Genomic DNA, 20,032 nt, shown 5'->3' with positions numbered 1-20,032 from the left:
AGGTATTGCCCCATCACAACGAGGAGAATGGTGTATGGTAAAAATCAGCCTTCTTTTAATAACCACATTAACACATGTGATGATTCAGCTGAAGGCCACGAATCAGGGGGGAGAAATAAGTCTCAATGATAATAACTACATGGCAACATGCAGTTATTGAACTTCAGGGTTTCATGCATTTCCCCAGCTCCCCTCCAGAGCAGAGGCCTCTTGGAGATTGCAAAAAGACTTTCAGTTTTAAAAGGACAGTGCTAACAAAGTGGTGAGCGAGGACGTGCTTTCTCTCTTGAAGAGCTGGAAAGAAATCGGGGTGACTCAAATCGAGACGGGTGCACCAGGGTACCTTCGAATCCGAGATTCTTGTCCAGTTTGGTTGTTATTCCAATTTTCATAGACAGCCCATTGCAAAGGCAGTCCCAGGACGAGGTGAGTTGCGGGGGAGTTGAGTGGACAAGGGATACCTGCAATGCTCTGGCGCTCAAAACCTGAGCTCTTTTACCGCTGGACCATCTTACCCACTCCTCTGTACAGATGGAGAAATTGCTCTCGATTCCCTTCTGTACAATGATGTTTATGGAGCCTTCACCTGGGGCATCCACAGAAAGCCTGCACACAGGAACTGCTCCATCTTCCACCCTCTTACCCTTCTCTGGCTGGCTTTCTCTTGTAACAATCCCATTTGAGCTCCGAGGGGTGGCCACCCTCCACCCCCTTCCTCGCATACCACTAATGCTAACACGGTAATTTATAAAATGTCCAACACACCATGCATTTTTCTGACATCGTCTATAGAAACAGATGAGAGTGGGTGTTTCTATTGTGACAGATGCCAGCTGCATTGAATTAATGCTTCAGAGAAAAATATAGCTAGTGCATAAATGCATACACAGCTACTGCGGGGTGGGGAGGGGCAGACTCCCAACATGCCGAGAGGAAGCCTACAGCCTGGACCAACAGGGTAATGCTTTCAAGGACAGACCAGTCTGAGGTCAGTACGGAGATGTATCTGACACGAAGGAGCAGGTAACATGGAAACACGTCCTTAAAATGAAAGGTGGCAAAGGAGGAAACTGGAATTATGAAAAGATATAGAATCAGGCATTTCCTGGTGGGTCATTCAGAATCCACGCCTTCTTTTCAGATACGGCTGCAAGCTTTGTTCAAAAGTAGGGGAATGCGTCGTCTCTCTGTGAAAGTTCAGCCTTCCCCCTGCCCTAGTCTATGCTTGGGAAAAAGATACCCCAACTTTGACTAATCTAAGCCCCGTTTTGGAACTGCATGGTTGTATGTTTTAAATCATTAAGTACATATGAATGCAATAATTGGTATTTATTACAACAACATTTTGACACCCATCTGGTTTCAGAGTTTCAAAAAATTCTTCTAGGGTTTTTTTTTCTTTGAAGAGCTTATTATTAAGTTTTGACATGAGGAAAAGAATATTTTCTTTTTATTTTTAAGATAAACTGTTAATGTTAAGGCAATAGCACCAAGATTATTTTGATTGCTGAGCAGTTACCAAAATGTGTTCCCACTCATGCCTTAATTAATTGAACAGAGACCATTATCTGCTTTATTACAATGTCTTGATTCATATCTTTTCAAAAACAATGTCACAGAGCATGCACAGAGGAAGGTAAGAGAAGCTTTCAGATTATTTAAAAATTTTTAAACAGATACTACCTAACCTAACTTTTAATATAGTCATCTTAGCATGAATATGATTTGTATTTTTTTTAAGAAGATTCTTTCAGACGTAAATTTTTGGAGGCTTCAATTATCTATAAGAGAGAATCAGACACATTGACCATATAACTTCATTGTGAGCTCCTTTAGGTTTTAAAACATTTTAGGCAGCATGAGAAGCCAGGTAGAACAGTCTTTTTTTGGTGTGTGTGTGTGCAGTGGCCAGGAATCAAACCCAGGTCTTCCACATGGCAGGTGAGCATTCTGCCAATGACTAGAGCAGTCATTTTAATGTCCTGTTCTCTACGTGGGTCACTACAAAAATAAAAATATGGAAGGCCATCTTGAATGTGATTTTGAGATTTCAAAACATCACTGCCAGTTTCAGATCATTTTTTATTCCTTTGATAATAACACTTCCCTTTGAAAATGTGCCAATTTATTCTTTCAAGAAAAAGCTTATCTGGCCTATAATTAGCTATGGTCTAAGAAAAGGATCAAAGGAGGGTATAGAATCACTAAACCTTATTTCACTTATTAAATCATGCATGTGGTTCCAATTTAGTTTCTCTGAGGTAGAGTTTAGGGGTGCTGCATGTTTTCTCACTGAGGAAAAAAAAGGAGAGAGGATTCATTTCCTAAGCTAAAAGAAATGGCGACTCATCTCCAATTGCCCCAGACTGCTGGCTTAAAGGGATGGCTCAGCCGCCAAGAAAACAACCACATGCACTGCTGGCTTTTGTGTAGATGAGTGTAAGGAATGACCTTACACTCAGGCCACAGATGATATGGCTACCTCAAAACCTTTTTTTTTTTTGGTTTGCTTGTTTGCATCTTGCATTCTCAAATTTAGCGACCTTCTTGCTACCTAGATCTCAATGCCCTGTATTAAGATATTTAAGACCCTTGCAAATATCATTACATAACATTTGCATTGCCAAGGCTTGATCCATTTAGAAAATTTCATTTAGCCCTGAACATACCATATTATGACTATATCCTGCCATTTGCTGACACAAGAAATATGCTCTAGGAATTCTTACTTATTATATTTTTGAACAAGCTACTAGGTAGGTGTGTTTCTCACTTAGTGATTTACATCGGGTCAGAGATGACAGGGCAGCCTATCAAAGAGGTCTCCTGGACTATTTTTGGATGATTAACTCCTTAAATCATGTCACCTGCATTAAAAAAAAAAAAAGGGCAGGATCCTTTTGCAAAAGAATTCAGGAAGTGAAACATAGTTTATTCAGTGTTCAGTGGGCGTAAGACAAATTGTTAGTGCTGTGTATTTAGAAAACGTCTTACAAACACGATGCATGCCAGAAATAAACAATATTGTCTCTGTATGATCAGCAAAATATGTCTAATTATCCATCTCGATCTCTGTTATATAGGATGTATAGAAATAAACAATACATATCCATGCCAAGATCACTTAAATTTAAATTAGATCTAATGTGAACTGAATACACACTCAGCATCATATATAGCAGCCATCCATGAAGGCGCTGAAAAAGTAGGCATTTGTGGGATGCCTAGAGGGATGTTAACTGGTAGATTTGGTACTTTGGGGAGGTTCACATTGGGTAGGTTCACATTGGGTAGGTTACTGGTTAAACTCCTGTGGAAGAAACAGACAAAAGAAAAAAATACCATCACAGTGACAATGCAGATGTGGCAGAAGCACACGACAGTTGTAAATAAATTTGCTAAGTCCGTAGCAAGACAACAGCAAAAAACTCAAGCGACATACTTCAGAAAGCGGCTTACACATGGGGAGCTGTGGTGCGGCTCAGGATTCAGAGAGAAATGGCAAAAAGTTAATGGGAAAAACCAACCAAAGAATGACTTAAATGCATGGACGCTCGTGGAGCATCCGTCTAAAATGATCACATTGCTTAAATGCTTTGGGGAGGGGACTTCTGTCTCCAGTTTCATTGCCATAAGAGTCCAGCACTTGTGTCATCCTGAGAGCTTGACATTCACGGGATTGTGGGCTTCGCATGACTGGGCGATGCGGTGAAGCAGCTGAGATGGTTGGAAATGATGGAGCACTTTAATTTCCTCGCTTTTACATAGAAATAATTTTTTAGGGATGCACATTTCTCAAGTCAGATATTAGATAAAAAGCTCCCCACTTGAACGTATACATAATGGGTATGTTCAGAAATGGAATTCTTTCCAAAAAACTGTGGCTTTTGAAGACAGGTGTGGGTGTGATGGGGTATCAGAGTTGATGGCTAAGTTGAAGAAATTGTGTCAAGGGAATGGATCAATGTTGAATGATTTTATAGAGCACATAAAGAAAATCTAAACTGCCTTTCCCAAACTGAGTCCAGTTCAAATGGAGAAGTATTTACAGATTGCAACAGAGACCGAGGAAAAGGAAAGAATCTCAAATTCAGCCCGTACATTAAATTCTTTAGCCAAAAGTGAACCTAAAATGTGACCTGGTCTCATAGTAGTTATCACTGAGGGTGGGATAGAGACTGGAAGGAAAGCATAAGGGCGGTGGGTGGGTGTGGCTTTTGGACAGACCGGAGTACCCTATTATTTGAGCTGGTTGATGGTTACAAGGATGTGCTCCATTTGTGAAAATTAATCCAGCTCCACATTTTTCTGGAAAGAGTTTTTTTTTTTTAAGTTAAAAATGTTACCTGTTTCTTATTTTTGAACAAAGATTGAGCACCTGATGTGATAAAATGGAGATGGATGGTTTTACGAATCAAGAGAGAAAATAAAACAAACCCCACCCCCCTTCCGCCTCGAATCCACCATGTCTCCTTGGAGGGCCAGTGTCACACACCACGACACGAGCTGGCACTGGCTGCCTCCGCAATGGCATATTAAGGGTGCTCCATTCAGCCAAAGCCACTGGCACGGAGGAGCCCAGTCTAACTCTGCGGCTGAGAGGAGCCTTCCTGTTTAAGTGGAGTTGACAGCACTTTGGCAAAGGAGTTGAGGTTCTCTTTTTGGATCTTGGAAGAGAAGAGCAAGTTTTGCCAAAGCAGCTCTGCCCCGGGTAAGCTGTGTTTGACTAACAGGACTCCTGCAAGAGACAGAGCTGCCTCTGGGATTGCTAAGTGAGGCAAGCCTTCTGCTAAACAAGGAACTCTGACCCTGTAGATAGGCCGGACCCCTGACCTATCTCCCTCTAGAAACAAGTTACTCCTTCACAATGCAACATAGGCTCTGGCTTGTAGACGGAAAAAATCTAGAATGCAAAATTGCCAACCTGATACTCTCTTCAGGGAAACAGGTGCCTTACAAGTTTGCCCACTATACCTCACATTTTGGGAATGTCAGTGATAAAATTTCTCCTTGGGATGAAAGGTTGCTCTTGTGGGGATGGCTAAGAGGAGCTAAACTAAAAGTGACTATTAAGTTGAAGGGAAAATGGGACTTTTCTTTCCATGCTCTCTCTTTCACTGGGGAATTTGCTTTTGAATTCAGTCCCTGGTGGTTCTCAGTCAAACACTGCGATGTAACAAAACCATTGGTGATTTCCACTGAGACATGTGCAAGCCTATATAAGCAAATGTGATCATTAAATGATACACACACTGAATAATGATCAAGGAATTAGGAGATCTTTAGAGATGGCAGCCTGGAAAGTTAAAATGTCAATTCTGAGCAAATTATAAGTAGCAAGGAATGAATAACTTACAAATGTATGCAAAAGAAACTTAATTTAAACATATTAGCGGATGGTGGGTACACAAATGACAAATGAGCTTCATTTGGCATACGGAAAAAATGATAAAATACTATATTAATCAAAACATATTGTATTTGTAAAATATGACATTTTGACTGGACTACTACACTGGACTCATTTAGAAACATTTCCTTCATATGACATATTATAATGCTCTACTTTTAAAAGGATAAAACATGCTTTGTATTTCTGCTTTTAGCAAAATAATATAGTGCCTTACTAAGATTTCATTTCAATACGAATAGTTTATCTTCATGATCAAAGAGGTTATTCTAAGCATAAATTTAAAAATATATGTGGGAAAAGGGGGACAATTCTAGTAGTACTCAGTTCAGACCAGGTTCCTAGAACAGCTGATGGACATAATACGTTATTATTTTAAAGAGGGTCCTTTAGCAGCTACATAAAAATAAGTCTGTCATGCTTCTCTGTGAGAATTGTAATTGGATATCTCTGGATAGTATGAGAAAGTGTGAAATGGAAGCCTAACAACTGATATATGCTAAAAGTTAGGCTCTTTCATACATTTTGGGGACTCTGCTGAAAAAGGATAGCTCCGCTTCAGTTCAAAGGGTGTGTCCCTGGTGCACTAGATTAAAAAAATTGTCATCTGATCTCCCTCACAAGGAAAAATGCTGCAGATGGGTGCATGCTCATCGTTCCTACTGATGGCAATGACTGGAGGTAGAGCCATTCTCCACTCTAGAATTAACTCTAATCCAGATTGCGTCTCCATGCTGCAGGGATAATGGTCCGGTCCTGTGCTTCAGCTTAACGGATGGGGTTAGATTTGAGGTATAGAACGCCTTCTACTTTTATGCATGAATGGAAACCTTGCCTTCTCTTGGTGCTCTAGACACCAACGGCCCTCTCAGTGACTGCGTTTAGGGCTAATCTCTACTTTGGGGCATGGAGACTCTTTGATCGCTTCCTAGAGTCTCAAACTGTGTCCCTTAACCGTTTATTCATTATCAGTCTCCCTCCACTGCCTTCCTCATGAAAATTTAATCCCATAGATAAACTGTATATATGTTTATGTACTATATATATGGCTGAGCTTTATACATAAAACAGAGTAAGCTTTTTTGTTTTCCCCTTCCCTGCCGTTGGAACTAATTTTTGCCATTTGAGGCTATAAAGTCCTTGTGGAGAATGTATGACATAGAAAATATGGTTTGAAATTTCAAGGGATTTTAAAATGCAGAAACTCTCAATTCTCTCTCCAACCTTATGGCATGCCTCCTTTATAATTCATGCCAGCCCAAACCGACCAGTCATTGTTTCTACTGCTCTTCCTCATATTTCCACTTTTCGCTCATGCTCAGCACCTTGACCTCCTTTTGAAATTGCAAGCCATTTCCTTCATGACATCTCACACCCCTCAACAGAACCCTTTCCTCTATGATGTCATCATCTTTCCTCATGGTATTTGCACATGTGACACTACAGAATCTATTTGATGTGTGCAACATACTAAACAGAGGCTCTGAATACGAGCCACCTTGCTGGAGAGGAAAATTGCTACATATTTTAAAGCCATTTTTCTTGTGTCTTTGTTGCTCAGACCCAACTAGATTGAAATCCCCCAACTGAGGGAATGTATCTTTTTTTTCCTTGTCCAATAGTTTTCCTATCATTTCCTTATAATTTTCAGCCTCCATGATTTCCTTAAGATACATGTCAGACAATCAACAAATATTTACCAAGCACCTGAGCTGTCCCTGGTCCTGTTCTAGGCAAGGGAGAGGAGGTGCTAATCAAACGTGTATATGTGTCTGAATGTGAAAGGTCACATTTTGGGGAATGATAGTGTTGGAAAAGCCTTAGGGATTCAACGCCCTTGTTTTACAAAGGAGGAAACCGAGCTTAGGAAGGCCAAGTGACTTCTCCAGGGTCCCCTCGCAAGTTACCGGCAGTCAGGAGTTCTGACTCCAAATTCTGTTCTCTCTCTATGTCACACCAGGCCACCTACCTATTGCTAAGGTGACTTTGGTCTGGTGGCTTATTATTATTAAGATAGTGACACTTTTGGCAACCTGGAAAAGGACATTATCTCAAAAATACTTCTCATACGCATATCTCAGGCAGAGAGAGAAAAACTACATTTTGAGAAACAAGAAAGGCAGATTTTACAGGGTGATACATCAAAACCCAGCGTTTAATTTCTACCATTAAGAGACCTGGGCAACTATGAAACAGAGGATTCCTGTGCCTGGTAGTGTTTAAGCAGAGATTGGGTGAACATCTGTTAGAAAAAGGATAGTTGACAGGGGCTGGCAGGAAGGAGGGGATGGTAGGGGTGTTGGACCCAGGCCAGGCAAGCCTTGGATTCAATGCTTTCGAGGTCTCCTTCCACACCGAAGGTCATGATGACTTGACTAACAATGAGCTGATGCTAAAGACCTGGAAGAAATGTTGCCCATCTGCTGCAGGGCCAAAAGGTCATAGTCAGGGCTGTGAACACCCTGCCCAACTGTGGGCAGTGGCCCTAGCACATGTCCTGATGGATACCCATGGGAAGGCAATGGGCTCTAGATTTTATGAACAACACAGACCTGTCTTGCAGAGACTGACTAGCTCCAGCTACGGCAGAAGCTATGCGACGGCATTTTCCAGCACACAAACTCTAACCATGACTGTATGTGGACTAACGGAAACGAGGGGCAGCCTGACTTTTCTCTCCTTGCAGAAACGGAAGGCCACCTTCCTAGGGGACGTCAGCAAGGGGAGTTGAATGGTTTACCGTCTCAGGTTACTTCAACGGCATCAAACCCAAATGACTATCTCTGTATCTTCTTTTAGGGTAGGTTTTTTGTGGTAGTTGTTGTTTTTTGAGTAAGATAATCTGAAGAATAGTGTGTTTTAATTCTGTTTCTACTAAGATCAATGCATTCGCAGCATTTTCTTGTGGAAGTGCTGTTTTTACTTTAACATTTTGAATACTGTTTTCTTTTGATGTAAACTGTAAAGCACAATTCTCATTGGTTTTACCTAAAATTGGATGCCTATACATGACTTTGGAAAAGTGGAAGAACAGCACTATTGGAGGGTAACAATTGCTTGAGAGAAAGGCTGTGTGTACATGTACGTACATGTGTGTACGTGTGTGTACATGTGTGTTAGAAAGTCATGTGGCAAAATGAGAAAAGATGAGCAAGCTAGACCTATTTACTTCTAAGTCCGTTGCTTGCTTTTGAGTGAGCTTGATGCAAAGCATTCCCAAAGGACATTCTTTATTTGGAACAAAAGTTCAAAAGGAAAAATGAATCCCTGCTTCTTTATCAGATGAAGAGTCATACTTTGGTTTTCTTCACATGGTAGGGAGTGTGGAGAGACCTAAATACCTTCTTAGACATAAGGCATGCCTCCAATCTTTTTTCTACCCTCCATTTTGTGCATTCTGCAAAGCTATCCCATGGCACCAACATTCTGTTTACAAATCAGCTAATAAAATGCGTATGGTTTCAAAGGATTTTAATTTAACTTATGTTTTCATTGGCACTTTCAAATATCTACAACATTCTTAAAGGCACATTCTATTTAGCGTGAATGGAACAAATCATCATCATACGCACTCATAAACAACACAATGTGGGACAGCAAAAATCTACTTAAAAAACATCTACATAAAATAGTCTCACATTATTGTTCACAAATACTACTCCTTCATCCATTTTTGGATCTTGATATTACTCTTCCAGTAGTTCAAATTTTTCGCATATCAGTTAAAAAAAAATCCCAACAAAATACTTCCAGGCTATGTCTTTCAATCGTGAAAATGATTTTGATTTCTATCTTTACTTCCAATACTATTCATAATATTTAATGCTTCAAAAGGAATAGTAGTCACATGTCTGGTTTCTGAATAATTTAACCAATTATAAAATGACTTCAGTGACATTATCGCAGAGCTTCATGGTAATTCTCAGACACTGATAGAGACTTTTTTTTTTTTAGCAGTTTTGCAGATGGGGAAACATGCTCAGAGAGGCTCAAAGTCTTGCCATTTGGCAAGATGGTAGAGAATAAGGCCCCAAATCAAGCGCTTTTTAAGAATAGGTGAAAGATACTAATCATTCTCCCCTATGTGTTTTGGTACTAGCCGCACATTTAAACCTGAGCAAGTCAATACTATTTCAAAAGCATTGCTATTTTAAAAATTCAAATATTACTCCTTTTAACCCTTTCCTTTTCATAGCTGTTCTCCAAAGGACAAATTATAGTAAGCACATTAAAAAAAAAATCCCTTTTTGAATGCCTTATCGTAAAGGAATCCAGTTTTAGCCTCACGAGTCGAAAGCCAGCAGGTTCATATTAAGAGACTGTTATAAACCTGAGAGTACAAAGCTACAGTTTAGATTTCTTGGTACTTGCAAATGAAGGACTATTATTTATTAACGTGCTCTCAAGCAACTTCTTTTTCATGGCTCTGATGTGGAAAGAAGGCACAGAGAAATTCTGCATTACTTTATCAATCAGTCTTCTATAGTAGAATATTAGAGGGAGGGTCTCACTTCTAAAATTTGCTAAAATTTGAGCATAAGTCAAAACTTCTAAACTGGAAAAAGCTTCTTGATGTTTGTTTGGGAGTGCCGGGACTCAAAGATGCAAGATACTAGAGACAACAAAATGATTTTCTTATAGCAGTAAGAAGGATCCAAAAAGGCAAAGCCCAAACCAAGCTTCATTAGAACTTTTCACTCCATACAAGAAAACTCTCTTCCTACAGGAGTCCTCGATCTTTCCAGAAAGGGATGCCTGAGACGGACCCTCTGGCAGCCTCAAGTCACAGAGCTCCTCTTTGCTGGGGAATGGAGGGGGCACAGAATCTACCCAACATTCTCAAATAAGTTCTGAGATCTGCCAAACAGTTGTGAAAACTGACAAATTCACAACCCACAGGATTTCCCAGTATTTGTCCTGCAGGATAGATACCCCATAAAAAAGTGCGTACTGTGGTCAAACATGCTTGGGAAACTCTGTATTAAACGGAGTTTAATAAGATCCCATATTACTATATTCTCAGAGTTTTAAATACGCCGGTGCCCCTTGTGGCTCTCCAGAAGACAAGGGCACAGGATGGGTGAATGGGGGATGTGGAATTTCCTCAACACATTTGGCCATAGTCTTTTTCTTGAGGTGAATGTCAGAGACCTAGACCAGAAAATGGCAAACTGTGGCCCATAGGCCAGCTTCCTGTTTTTGTAAACAACATTTTATTGGATTACAGCCACACTCCTTTGTCTATATATTGTCTATGGCTATTTTTATGCTACAATGGAAGAGTTGATTGTGGAGACAGAGACTGAATGGCTCGCAAAGGCTAAAATGTTCGCTTTCAGGCCCTTTACAGTAAAAGTTTGCTGGCCCCTGGGCTAGACCCCCAATGGAACACACTTTGGGAAAGAATGACACCTTTGAAGTAGATTTGCGGTACAAACATCACAGCCAGGTCTCTATACCTTATTCCTTATTTATCCTGTGCAATAAAACAAAGATTCCATTTCAAAAAACAGTTTTCAACCTCTCCCTCCCTCTGTTTGGGCAAGGGAGCTATGAGCACCATGGTAAGAAATCCGTACAGCGTTTACTCTCTGTCCACATTAACAATGTAAAACCACATAACACCATTAATCCATTTCTGTATGACTCTCCAGCCATTTGCACCCAAACTCCGATGGTATCAAAAGAGGTTTCCTTACTTGACTGGTTCCCATGACTCCCGCTCAAAGCCCCTGTGAATGGATTGTGCAATTGAGGACTCCATCAAATCCACATATCTAACCACAAGTGGGGCAAACAGGTCTTGCAGGTGTTTGTGAAATTTTCCATTGCACAAATTATCTAGAACAGATAAGCAGAAGCTTGGTAAGAGATGACAGGTACTTGATCAATGTACAGTGAACATATCGAGACAATTGTCTTGCACATTAAATACACTGCTTCCAATGAAGCCATAAAAGTGGGGATAATGAAGCACATGAATGGCACCTGAGCTCAGGTTTAAACCTGTTTGGAAGGAAGATGGGACTCAGAAACCTTTCACCCATTTGTGTCATTTTCCTAAAAGCAAAAGCAATCACACTCTTTTAAAAAACAACAATCCACACAATTTTAAATGCTTTCTTTGTACCTGCTCCTCTTCCTTCCATTGCTTTACCAGGAAGAAAGAACATCCAGGCCCCTTCCCCTCCTTCCTTCACCACCCTTCCTGGGAAAGGAATGTACACTCTATGGCTATGTGTAAGATATTCTGAAATGCTTGGGTTTTTATTCTGCTAGAAATAATTTTTCATCTGGAAAGCATCTTTTGATAAAAATGACAAAATGTATAGAGATTAAGTTAATTAGCTTGATCAAGAGAGATTAAAACACAGAAGCCCAGATCCCTCATCTCACATTTCTCTTGGGCTTTTCTGTCCAGTTAAAAGAATACTCCCTTGCAATAGGACACTTCCTGGAAGAAAGGGAATGTCTACTGACTGTTGTTGTTGTTTTATAAGTGATAATAAACATATGAAGAGAGCTGTGTCCTAGCCCATAGTTTGTCTGAGATAAAGACATTTTAGCAATCTGTTTATCTGTACCTCACTTAGGAAAGTCGAACAAAGGTGATACATACAATCAGTACGGAGAAAATCATTCAGCAGCTGAAACAGTGGAAAACTGTCCCACGTGTCTGGGGGCTGCACCTCTAATGCCGCATCCATGTCTACCGCGAAGAGGGACAGGAAGGTCTCGGCGTGCTCCACCATTAAGTCAGACCACCATGCAAAGGCCTTTGAAATTTGTCAGAAAAACAACAGACAAAGAAGTGATGAGCTTCCCTCTCAGATATAAAGACATAACGCGAACCCAAGCCCTCACTGATCAAGATTACTGGTGCATCCAGCAGGGGTAGGGGGTTGGCAACTTTATTGTAAAGAGAACAGTACTGCTGATACAATTGGGTCTCTGAGTGTCCCAAGGCAATGCTATTCATGATTCCAGGCCTGCCTTAGAGAGCCTTTATTCTGACAGTCCATCAGAGGTTGCAGCTGGAGAGACGACAGACGTGGAACTTCTGTTCAGTTTACAATAACTTGGTATGTTTTGAGTCATGCTCTTTATCATCATTACTGGCTAGTTGTTGCTCTAAATTTTTAGAATTCGGGAGTTTCTTCACTGTGTTTATGGGTTTTCTGCTGGTCTGCTAACTTGGAATTTCGTAATTACTGTTCAACTTCTATCTAAATGTCTGGGGCTTACTCGTCTATGGCCTCGTACAAACCCGGGGACTCACGTTTCTCCACACATTGCATGTTTCTCCTATTTCATACCAAGTCAAAGGAAACCATTGTTGCAATTGCTACACAACTTTTGAGTCAAAATCTCTTTAGTAGGGAGCCTTTGTATCCGGTCCGTTGGAAAGAGCAGGCTTTATGCTAGGAAACACTCAGTGAGATTAGAACATATTCCTCTGGGGGTTGGACGCATATGTACATTGAAAACCAAAAAATATCAGTGAAGTAACTCATTTTCATGCACGTGGGTCCTTGGAAATCATTGTGCAGGGTCTCAGGGGTGACATTCACATCGGCCTGGGCCAGATGTGAATGCTATTCAAAGGCAGGCATGCATGTTGGCTAATCATTTCTGGCGGGGAGCATGCAGAATGAGTGGCAGTGTCAACAGGCCCTTTTTTGCTGATTTCAAAGAGAGCAGAAAAACAAAAACAATCGCCAGCCCCTCCTTGTCCCCCACCAACCCCCATCTGATGCCGTAAAGTATTTACATTGGAAACACTTTCCGGAGCATTCACCGAAAAAAGATGGGAAGGCGTTTGGAAACATGAAAGATGATTATGGAAAGAATTCCATAAATGAAAGAGTTTGTTCAATGGCCAAGCTCTTCTGTGATCTATTAGTTAGTAGGGATATTCTAACAGCCACTAGGAGGTAGACTAGGGTCTACCATCTTGTTTCATGAGATTTCATTTTACTTACTTCTCCTTTATCAACATGTGGCTGGTTTGCAAATTAAATGGAAAAAATCAAGTCATGGACCATTCTGCAATGTCGGCTTGGCTGGAAATAGACACCTGCCGTTTCCACTTCAATTTTACAGTAAAACCTCACTGATTCAGAGTAACAGGAGAGGGGAGATGCTAGTCAATCAACAAAAAAAGCCTATATTATCAGACTTTCTGAAAAAGAGATATTTTACTGCTTTCAAATACAGTCAATGCAACTGTTTCATAAACATAAAGGTGTTAATTTTTTTTAACTTCTAATAATTGTAAGATGAATTGACTTGTAAACTGAAGTCAAAGGGATGGGAGTTTTCATTTCATAGGTCCTGAGAATGGAAAACAAAACGAAACAAAACAGGACTTGGTTCATTTAACTTGTAAGAAGGGCCTTCAGAATGTCCAGAGAAAGTTGAGATCATGTCATATTTAAGAAAAATAAGAAGAGAATAAGAATAGAAAATAATAAGAGAATAAGAATAAAACAGTGAGGTTTTATTGTAGTCTTCCCACCTGGGGATAAGAGCCCTGGGGTTTGGGGCTTCCTCCACTCGCTCCAGGATGAATCCAGAAAAGGAAGAAATCCTCTAACCCACCCCCAGAGCTTTCCCAGGACTGCGTTTTAGGCAGAGACATCTGATTACTAGAATTTGCCGGAAGTCCCACCCAGACCCCTCTACCCCTATATCGAAGCTGACTCATCAATCCTGATCTTGGATTTCTGTAAAATTCACAAAGGCACAGCAACAGATGTTGACTGGTACTCATTTTTTTTTACTTATTTGATTAGCTTTACATCTTCAGAGAGTGAGACCTAGAAAACATTGACTGGGGAGACCAAGTTGCTTTCCCAGACATGAGTTTGCTCTGGAACGACTGGAAAAAAAACCCAACCAAAACAAAAAACCCCAATGCCAGAACTTAAAAATTTCTTAACCCAAACTCATACCTGTTTTTTTTTTTAACCAGGTTTTATCTAAAAGTTGCACACCAGAGGCATAGGAAGCACCCATGTCTATCATCTCTAGAAAACTGAGTCCCTCATAATTTAATGAATCATTGAGCAAATATCTACAGTGATTCTGCAATAATCACGTAGGTAGGTAGCCCTACAAAGAACAATAACAATTGTGAGATGAGTTATCACCATGTTAGTCTGCGGAGGAATTTAGCATCCTAGTGAAGCAGGAGAACTGAAATGAGGACAATTTTAGAAGAGGTGAGGACCAAGGCTCTTTCTGTACATCCAAGGTAATTCTTTCAGAAACCCATAATCAAACCTGATTTTCTGAAGAGAGAATGATTCTAGTAAGAGCAGTGACAGCCAAAAAGTCACACAAAAAAATTCATCCAAATGAGCAGGGTCTATGTGACTGGGTTGCACCAGGCAAGGGTTTTTAAAAAAATGAAACCAAACAAAGCTCTATTTTTGTGTTTGCTGGTACAGGTGAATGCTATTTTTGTAGCATGAGCTATTTCACAATGTTCATGGGCATCTAAGGTCTTTAAAACACTTTTTTCAAAGACAATAAGGAGTTCTACTTTGGCTTCTAAATACTTACCCAATGCTTTTCACTATCCAAAGGCAAAGAAGTGTGCTTTAGGGGTACTGTCGACCACACTGAACACACCATATATTTTGCACACAAACTAACATGTATATATGTACCTCTCTGTATACCACAATACATATATACATATACATACATATACATAGAGAGAGAGATAGGGGAGGGGAAGCAATGATACATGGAGGCATAATTCATGTCTGTGTGTGCTTTAATAGCTTAGGCTGTGAGAACAGAACAAAATTGCGAATAAGAGATAAATGTGCCCATGAGTATAGATGATGCATTCTTAGCTGCTAGGAATTTCTTCTCTTGAGACATTTAATTTTGGAATTAAAGATGGCTTGAAGGATTATTTACTTTTCTCAGGAGGATGAAGGCAAGCCTACTTGTCACTTTCACTTGTATGGTGCCACCAAACAGCACGGGGCGCATACACCCAAAACCAATGCTTATGAGTTAGTGATTTTCTAGAGTGTACTGGGCACATCCAGTGAGTCCTGGTCAATAGAAAAAATTTCTTTTACTTCACCCTTTTTGGCAGCAAAAATGCACTTTTAGTGTAGCAGTGTAACCCTGATCTCTGCTGTAGCCCAGGGGCTTTCAACCCTGGCTGTACCTGGGAATCACCTGCGCAGCTATAAAAAATTACCAGGGCTTGTCCCTCCCTATGAGAGTCTGAGTAATTGAGCTGAGGTGAGACTCGGGCATCAGTAAGTTTTACGAGCTTCCCAGGTGACTAAAATCTACAGTGATGGTTGAAAACAAGTGGTGGTGGCTTTTTGACCGTGCCCCCCTTGTAATGAATCCATTTTCCTTCTAAGAATTCTATTTATATCATCCATTTGGTACTTTCCACTTAGGGTGTGTCCTTTTCATGATCACATCTTCATATATTTTGCTTCCTTAGCAATTTGTTCTTAATAAGAAAACAGCCAACCTTTGTTGAGTGCCAGGCCTAATACCAGATACTTTACTCTATCTGGCCTTCCATCCTAATGACAGTCTAAGCTAAATCCTATAATTAGCTCCAATTTACAGAATAAGAGAAGTTAGGGAATAAGGCCAAGGTCAGAAGATAAGGGCCAGGCAAAGTTGGAATTCAAACCCAACTTTTTTGAGCCTTGTGCTCCTGGCCACCCTGCATTCTATCGCTCGGAGGCCAAGGCTGCATTATAATTGTCTGTCCTTCAAAAAACACCCAGGTATTCATCTCAGTGTTCAGCAGATAGGAGATACTCAATTCATAGCTTTTTAGTGAACTCGAAATGAGATTTTGTGATTGGGTGAAATTGCTAGTTTGGGGAATAATCCTGCACGTTGATCTAAAAGCAAATTTGGTTTCCAAGCTCCAAAGTACGCTGAAGTTTTCATTACTAACTTCCAAAGTTAGTAATGAGAACAGAATCACATTTATTTCTATCCTATTTCTTCCCCCAAATGGCTTTTGAATATGTAAGATGAAATTATTTTTATGTTGATTATTAGGGCAGTTTAAGGTGATGATTAACATTTACTGAAGGAAATGCTTTTTGGAAAAGTGAAAATGCCTTCTTTGGAATGTAAACTTTCCCCTGGTATCTCTTTTGAGAAATGTGGGAAAATATAACCGCCTCTGAACCGGTAGAAGCCTCAGAAAAATAACCTGGTTATAAACCAAGTACAGCCTGTGGTTTTCTTTCTTCTATCACTCACGTAAAAGCAGAACTGTGACCGAGAAAAATCATCTTTCTTGTGTCCGTGTTTCAAAAGCGCGTGGATCTGATCACGCGTCGTGTGCCCAAATCAGGGGGCGGCAGGCCAGAGCCCCTCCACGCATCTGGGCGTGATTCTGATGGCCTCCAGAAGAACACACTTACCATTACTTGCACCCCAATTCAAAAAGAACTTCATATAGGATAAAGCAGCAAAAAAATCTGACCCCACTTCATGTTATGTCTGGAGTTTAGCCCTAGTTTTATATGTCTCGACATGATTGCTTTGGCTCCCTTTTCACTCATGGCTGCGTGTCGCTGGGTGCTGGATAATTCGTTGTCCCTGCCTTGAGGGGCCCTCACATAATTCTTAGAGGGTCTTCAGGGAAATAATGACTCTTTGGCACTCTCTCTCTCTATAAATACTGTATATATAATTCACATACAGACAGTCATAGAGGAAGATTAGTATCACTCCAGCTAGCTACTGGTTACTAAGTCCATTACTCATCTGCTGTAATAAAGGGAAGTAAAGATGACAGAGGAAACTACGACAGGCTAAGGACAAGTCAAGGCAGGTAGGAGGCGTGTCTCGGGATGTAACTGCAGTCGTTGTTAAGTATATCAATTGCTTCATGCACGCACAAGAGAATCACCCCACATTTACCCTGCTGTGGAGGGCCACCCATTTCACAAGCAGTCCACTGGAAGTTGCTGTTACATTCCTTGGGTCAGTGTTAGAAAGCAGGAGCACCCAGGAAAAGTCCCATTAGAAGACATGGTATTGGAAGGGCATGCACAGAGTATGACAGCAGGTGGCTGGCTCATTCGGTTCAGTCACATACCTCTTTCCCCTGCCACGATCAGCCAAGAGTGAATGAACAGTAGAGAAACAGGGAGGAAATTTAAATATGCAATCAGGCGTTAGTTGGGATGACTGGATTAATGGTGTATTATATATTATTTAACTATACTGTCAATTTTCCTTTAGTCATGGGAATGTTCACATTAGGTGCTTGAGAAACTACTTTTAGGGAATGCTTTTTTTTTCTTTTGCTGTAGATCTGAATGTGAGGAAGGGTGAGATTAGTGCAATTTTCAAAAAGGTTATTATTGTAAAAGAAATGAGTTTAGCGCTCAATTTTGAAAATAAGCAGTGATATAAGGTGATCATAAAAGAACCTTGGATTCTTCTCTTGGCAGAGATGGGTTGTTTAAGTCCTTCTAGGCTTGGGATTTAGTTGTCCTTGAAATCCCTCGGTTTATAATTTTATCAAAGTGATCATTTCGACAGTGGTTTATAAAAACGTAACCTTGATTTATTTAGGTGTATGTTGGAGAATCGACAAGTTAACAACACAGAATAATTTGCTTCTGCCACTGCGTTTAGCAACCCAGGCAATCTGAGGTTAAAAATGGAAGACTCTAGTGCAGGCAGAGTAAGGTACAGGGATAAATTGAAAATGATGGCCCACGTCCTAAACACCAAGAACCAATAAGAACAACAGTGGCGGCAACATAAACAACCACAGAAGACCAGTCAATATTTTGTGCATTCTGGACGATGTTGCCCATCTGCTGCTTGAGTAATTATCTTTGAAACACACTCACCTCTTGTGCTCGCTGCTAGAAACATCTGAAAACTTAGGCTGAAACATACAAAAGGCAACTGCTTTTTGGTTGTTTTAAGCAACCTTCCAAAGGCTTCTCCTGGAAAAACTTCCACTTTCATTCTCTTTGCAAGTCCAGTTAAAAGGAAATGGCTGTTAAGGCATCTTGTCCTGGCTAGTAAAATCAGTTCTGAAACCTTAGCTAAGGAGCACAAAGAAATGCCCCCAGTATGCCTGCTCACCTCTGCATGATGCTCCTCATTTTGCTGCAGAACTTCAATGACTAGTTCAGCAAGACGTATTGTGTCTTCGAGCTTTTTGGCAGGAGTGATTAACCGGCCTACATTTTCTGCAGTACAAGAATTCGTGTTAAAATTCAGTGAAATCATCAGGCTAGTTTGGGGGCCATTAGAGGTAATGGATCAGAAATTTCGAATAGTTACCAAGTTTTTTTTTTTTAAAGTTTCATGCAAATGTTAAGTGCCATGTAATTAGTAGTGAGCAAACCATAAAGCCATTTTATTATTGTCACCATCATCATTAAATACATATTAGGAAAAAGCAGTGCTCCAGCTTTGATTTTGCATATTAAACTATATTTAGTCTATGACAGCCCATTTCAAAATTAGTGACATTTTGTACACACGTTCTTTAAAGACAGCATAAATAAGCTCTCTTATATTACTCTCCAGTCTGTGTTTGTGCTACCTGAAGTGGGAAGACGTAACAGAAGCTTCACCTCGATTGCTGCTGCATGTGTTTGCTGGATTTGCCACTATAAATTCAATAATATTCCATGGGTTTTCATTATGAGCCTGTATGTTTAACAGGCATTGGAATGCTCATTTTGGAAAAGCAGATTTAAAGGTCTGGCTGTTTCAAGTTGTCCGGGGAGGTGGTGTGGATTTGGGGGTGGGGTGGGAGCTGAAAGGAAAAATCAGACATTCCCGAGCCATTAGAGTGCAGGATAGAATTATTAAGAGTACTGGCTGTAGATTATTGGATGAGGTGGTGGTAACTGGTGCCACTGGATGGTACAACTGAAATTTTTTCAGTTAAGTTGCAACAGAGTACTCACATTTTCTCTTTCTTTCTTTCTTTTTTTTTTTTTTAAGTATTATTGTGTGGAAAGGGCTGTGTTTTACCATGGCTGAAGGACAAACTGAACCCTGGCTTAGGGTGCTAAGTCCACAAATGTTTGGCGACGTCGTTATGATGGCAACAATTACAAACTTTTTTCCTAGGGGATAAGAGAAATGTTTAAAAGAGAAGGGTCTTCTTTGTTAATGAAATAGCCTGAATCCAATCATTCTCAACTCACAGGGGAATTTGCATTTCTTCTTTAGACCCTTCACACCCGGAAGCTTCAGAGTCATTTGCACCCCATGGGTATACTGGAAACAGTGATCGATTTAGTGCCATTCCACAGGTAGGTGCACATATGTGCAAGAGAGTGGCCGGACCTTATTCTCCTCTCTCATTTGAAGCACTGTGTTTTACTTTCAGGGTTTTTCTCGCTAGAGAAAATTACCTAATACTTCTTAGCAAGCTCCTGGGGGTGCATTTAACCAAATCACAGGAGACTGCTGATTAAAAATAAAAAAGCCTCATAATTTCCCTTTGTGCCTTTCTTAGAGAGGTGAAGAATGTATCAGATTGTTAGTTATTTAGGATTTAATAATGAAAAACAAATTCATTAAAAATCTATGCAAAAAGAGTGTTCCAGTCGATGGGAGCTAAGAGTG

General features: G+C 40.3%; 1 protein-coding gene across 2 annotated transcripts in view; it reads right to left on the bottom strand.

The window, feature by feature from the left end:
• The window catches only part of CADPS (calcium dependent secretion activator), a 494,336-nt gene that overhangs the window by 83,958 nt on the left and 390,346 nt on the right, over positions 1-20,032 (bottom strand). For both annotated transcript variants that reach the window (XM_077128802.1, XM_077128801.1), the window contains 3 exons: positions 18,530-18,636; positions 12,030-12,186; positions 11,110-11,251 (listed from right to left, as the gene is read on the bottom strand). In XM_077128802.1, coding sequence (XP_076984917.1) covers positions 11,110-11,251; positions 12,030-12,186; positions 18,530-18,636 — 406 coding nt within the window. The remainder of the gene's footprint in view (positions 1-11,109; positions 11,252-12,029; positions 12,187-18,529; positions 18,637-20,032) is intronic.

This window comes from Tamandua tetradactyla, chromosome 15 (assembly GCF_023851605.1).
Source record: "Tamandua tetradactyla isolate mTamTet1 chromosome 15, mTamTet1.pri, whole genome shotgun sequence".
In the NCBI taxonomy this organism is placed as follows: domain Eukaryota; kingdom Metazoa; phylum Chordata; class Mammalia; order Pilosa; family Myrmecophagidae; genus Tamandua; species Tamandua tetradactyla.
This window is presented reverse-complemented; position numbering and strand designations above follow the sequence as displayed.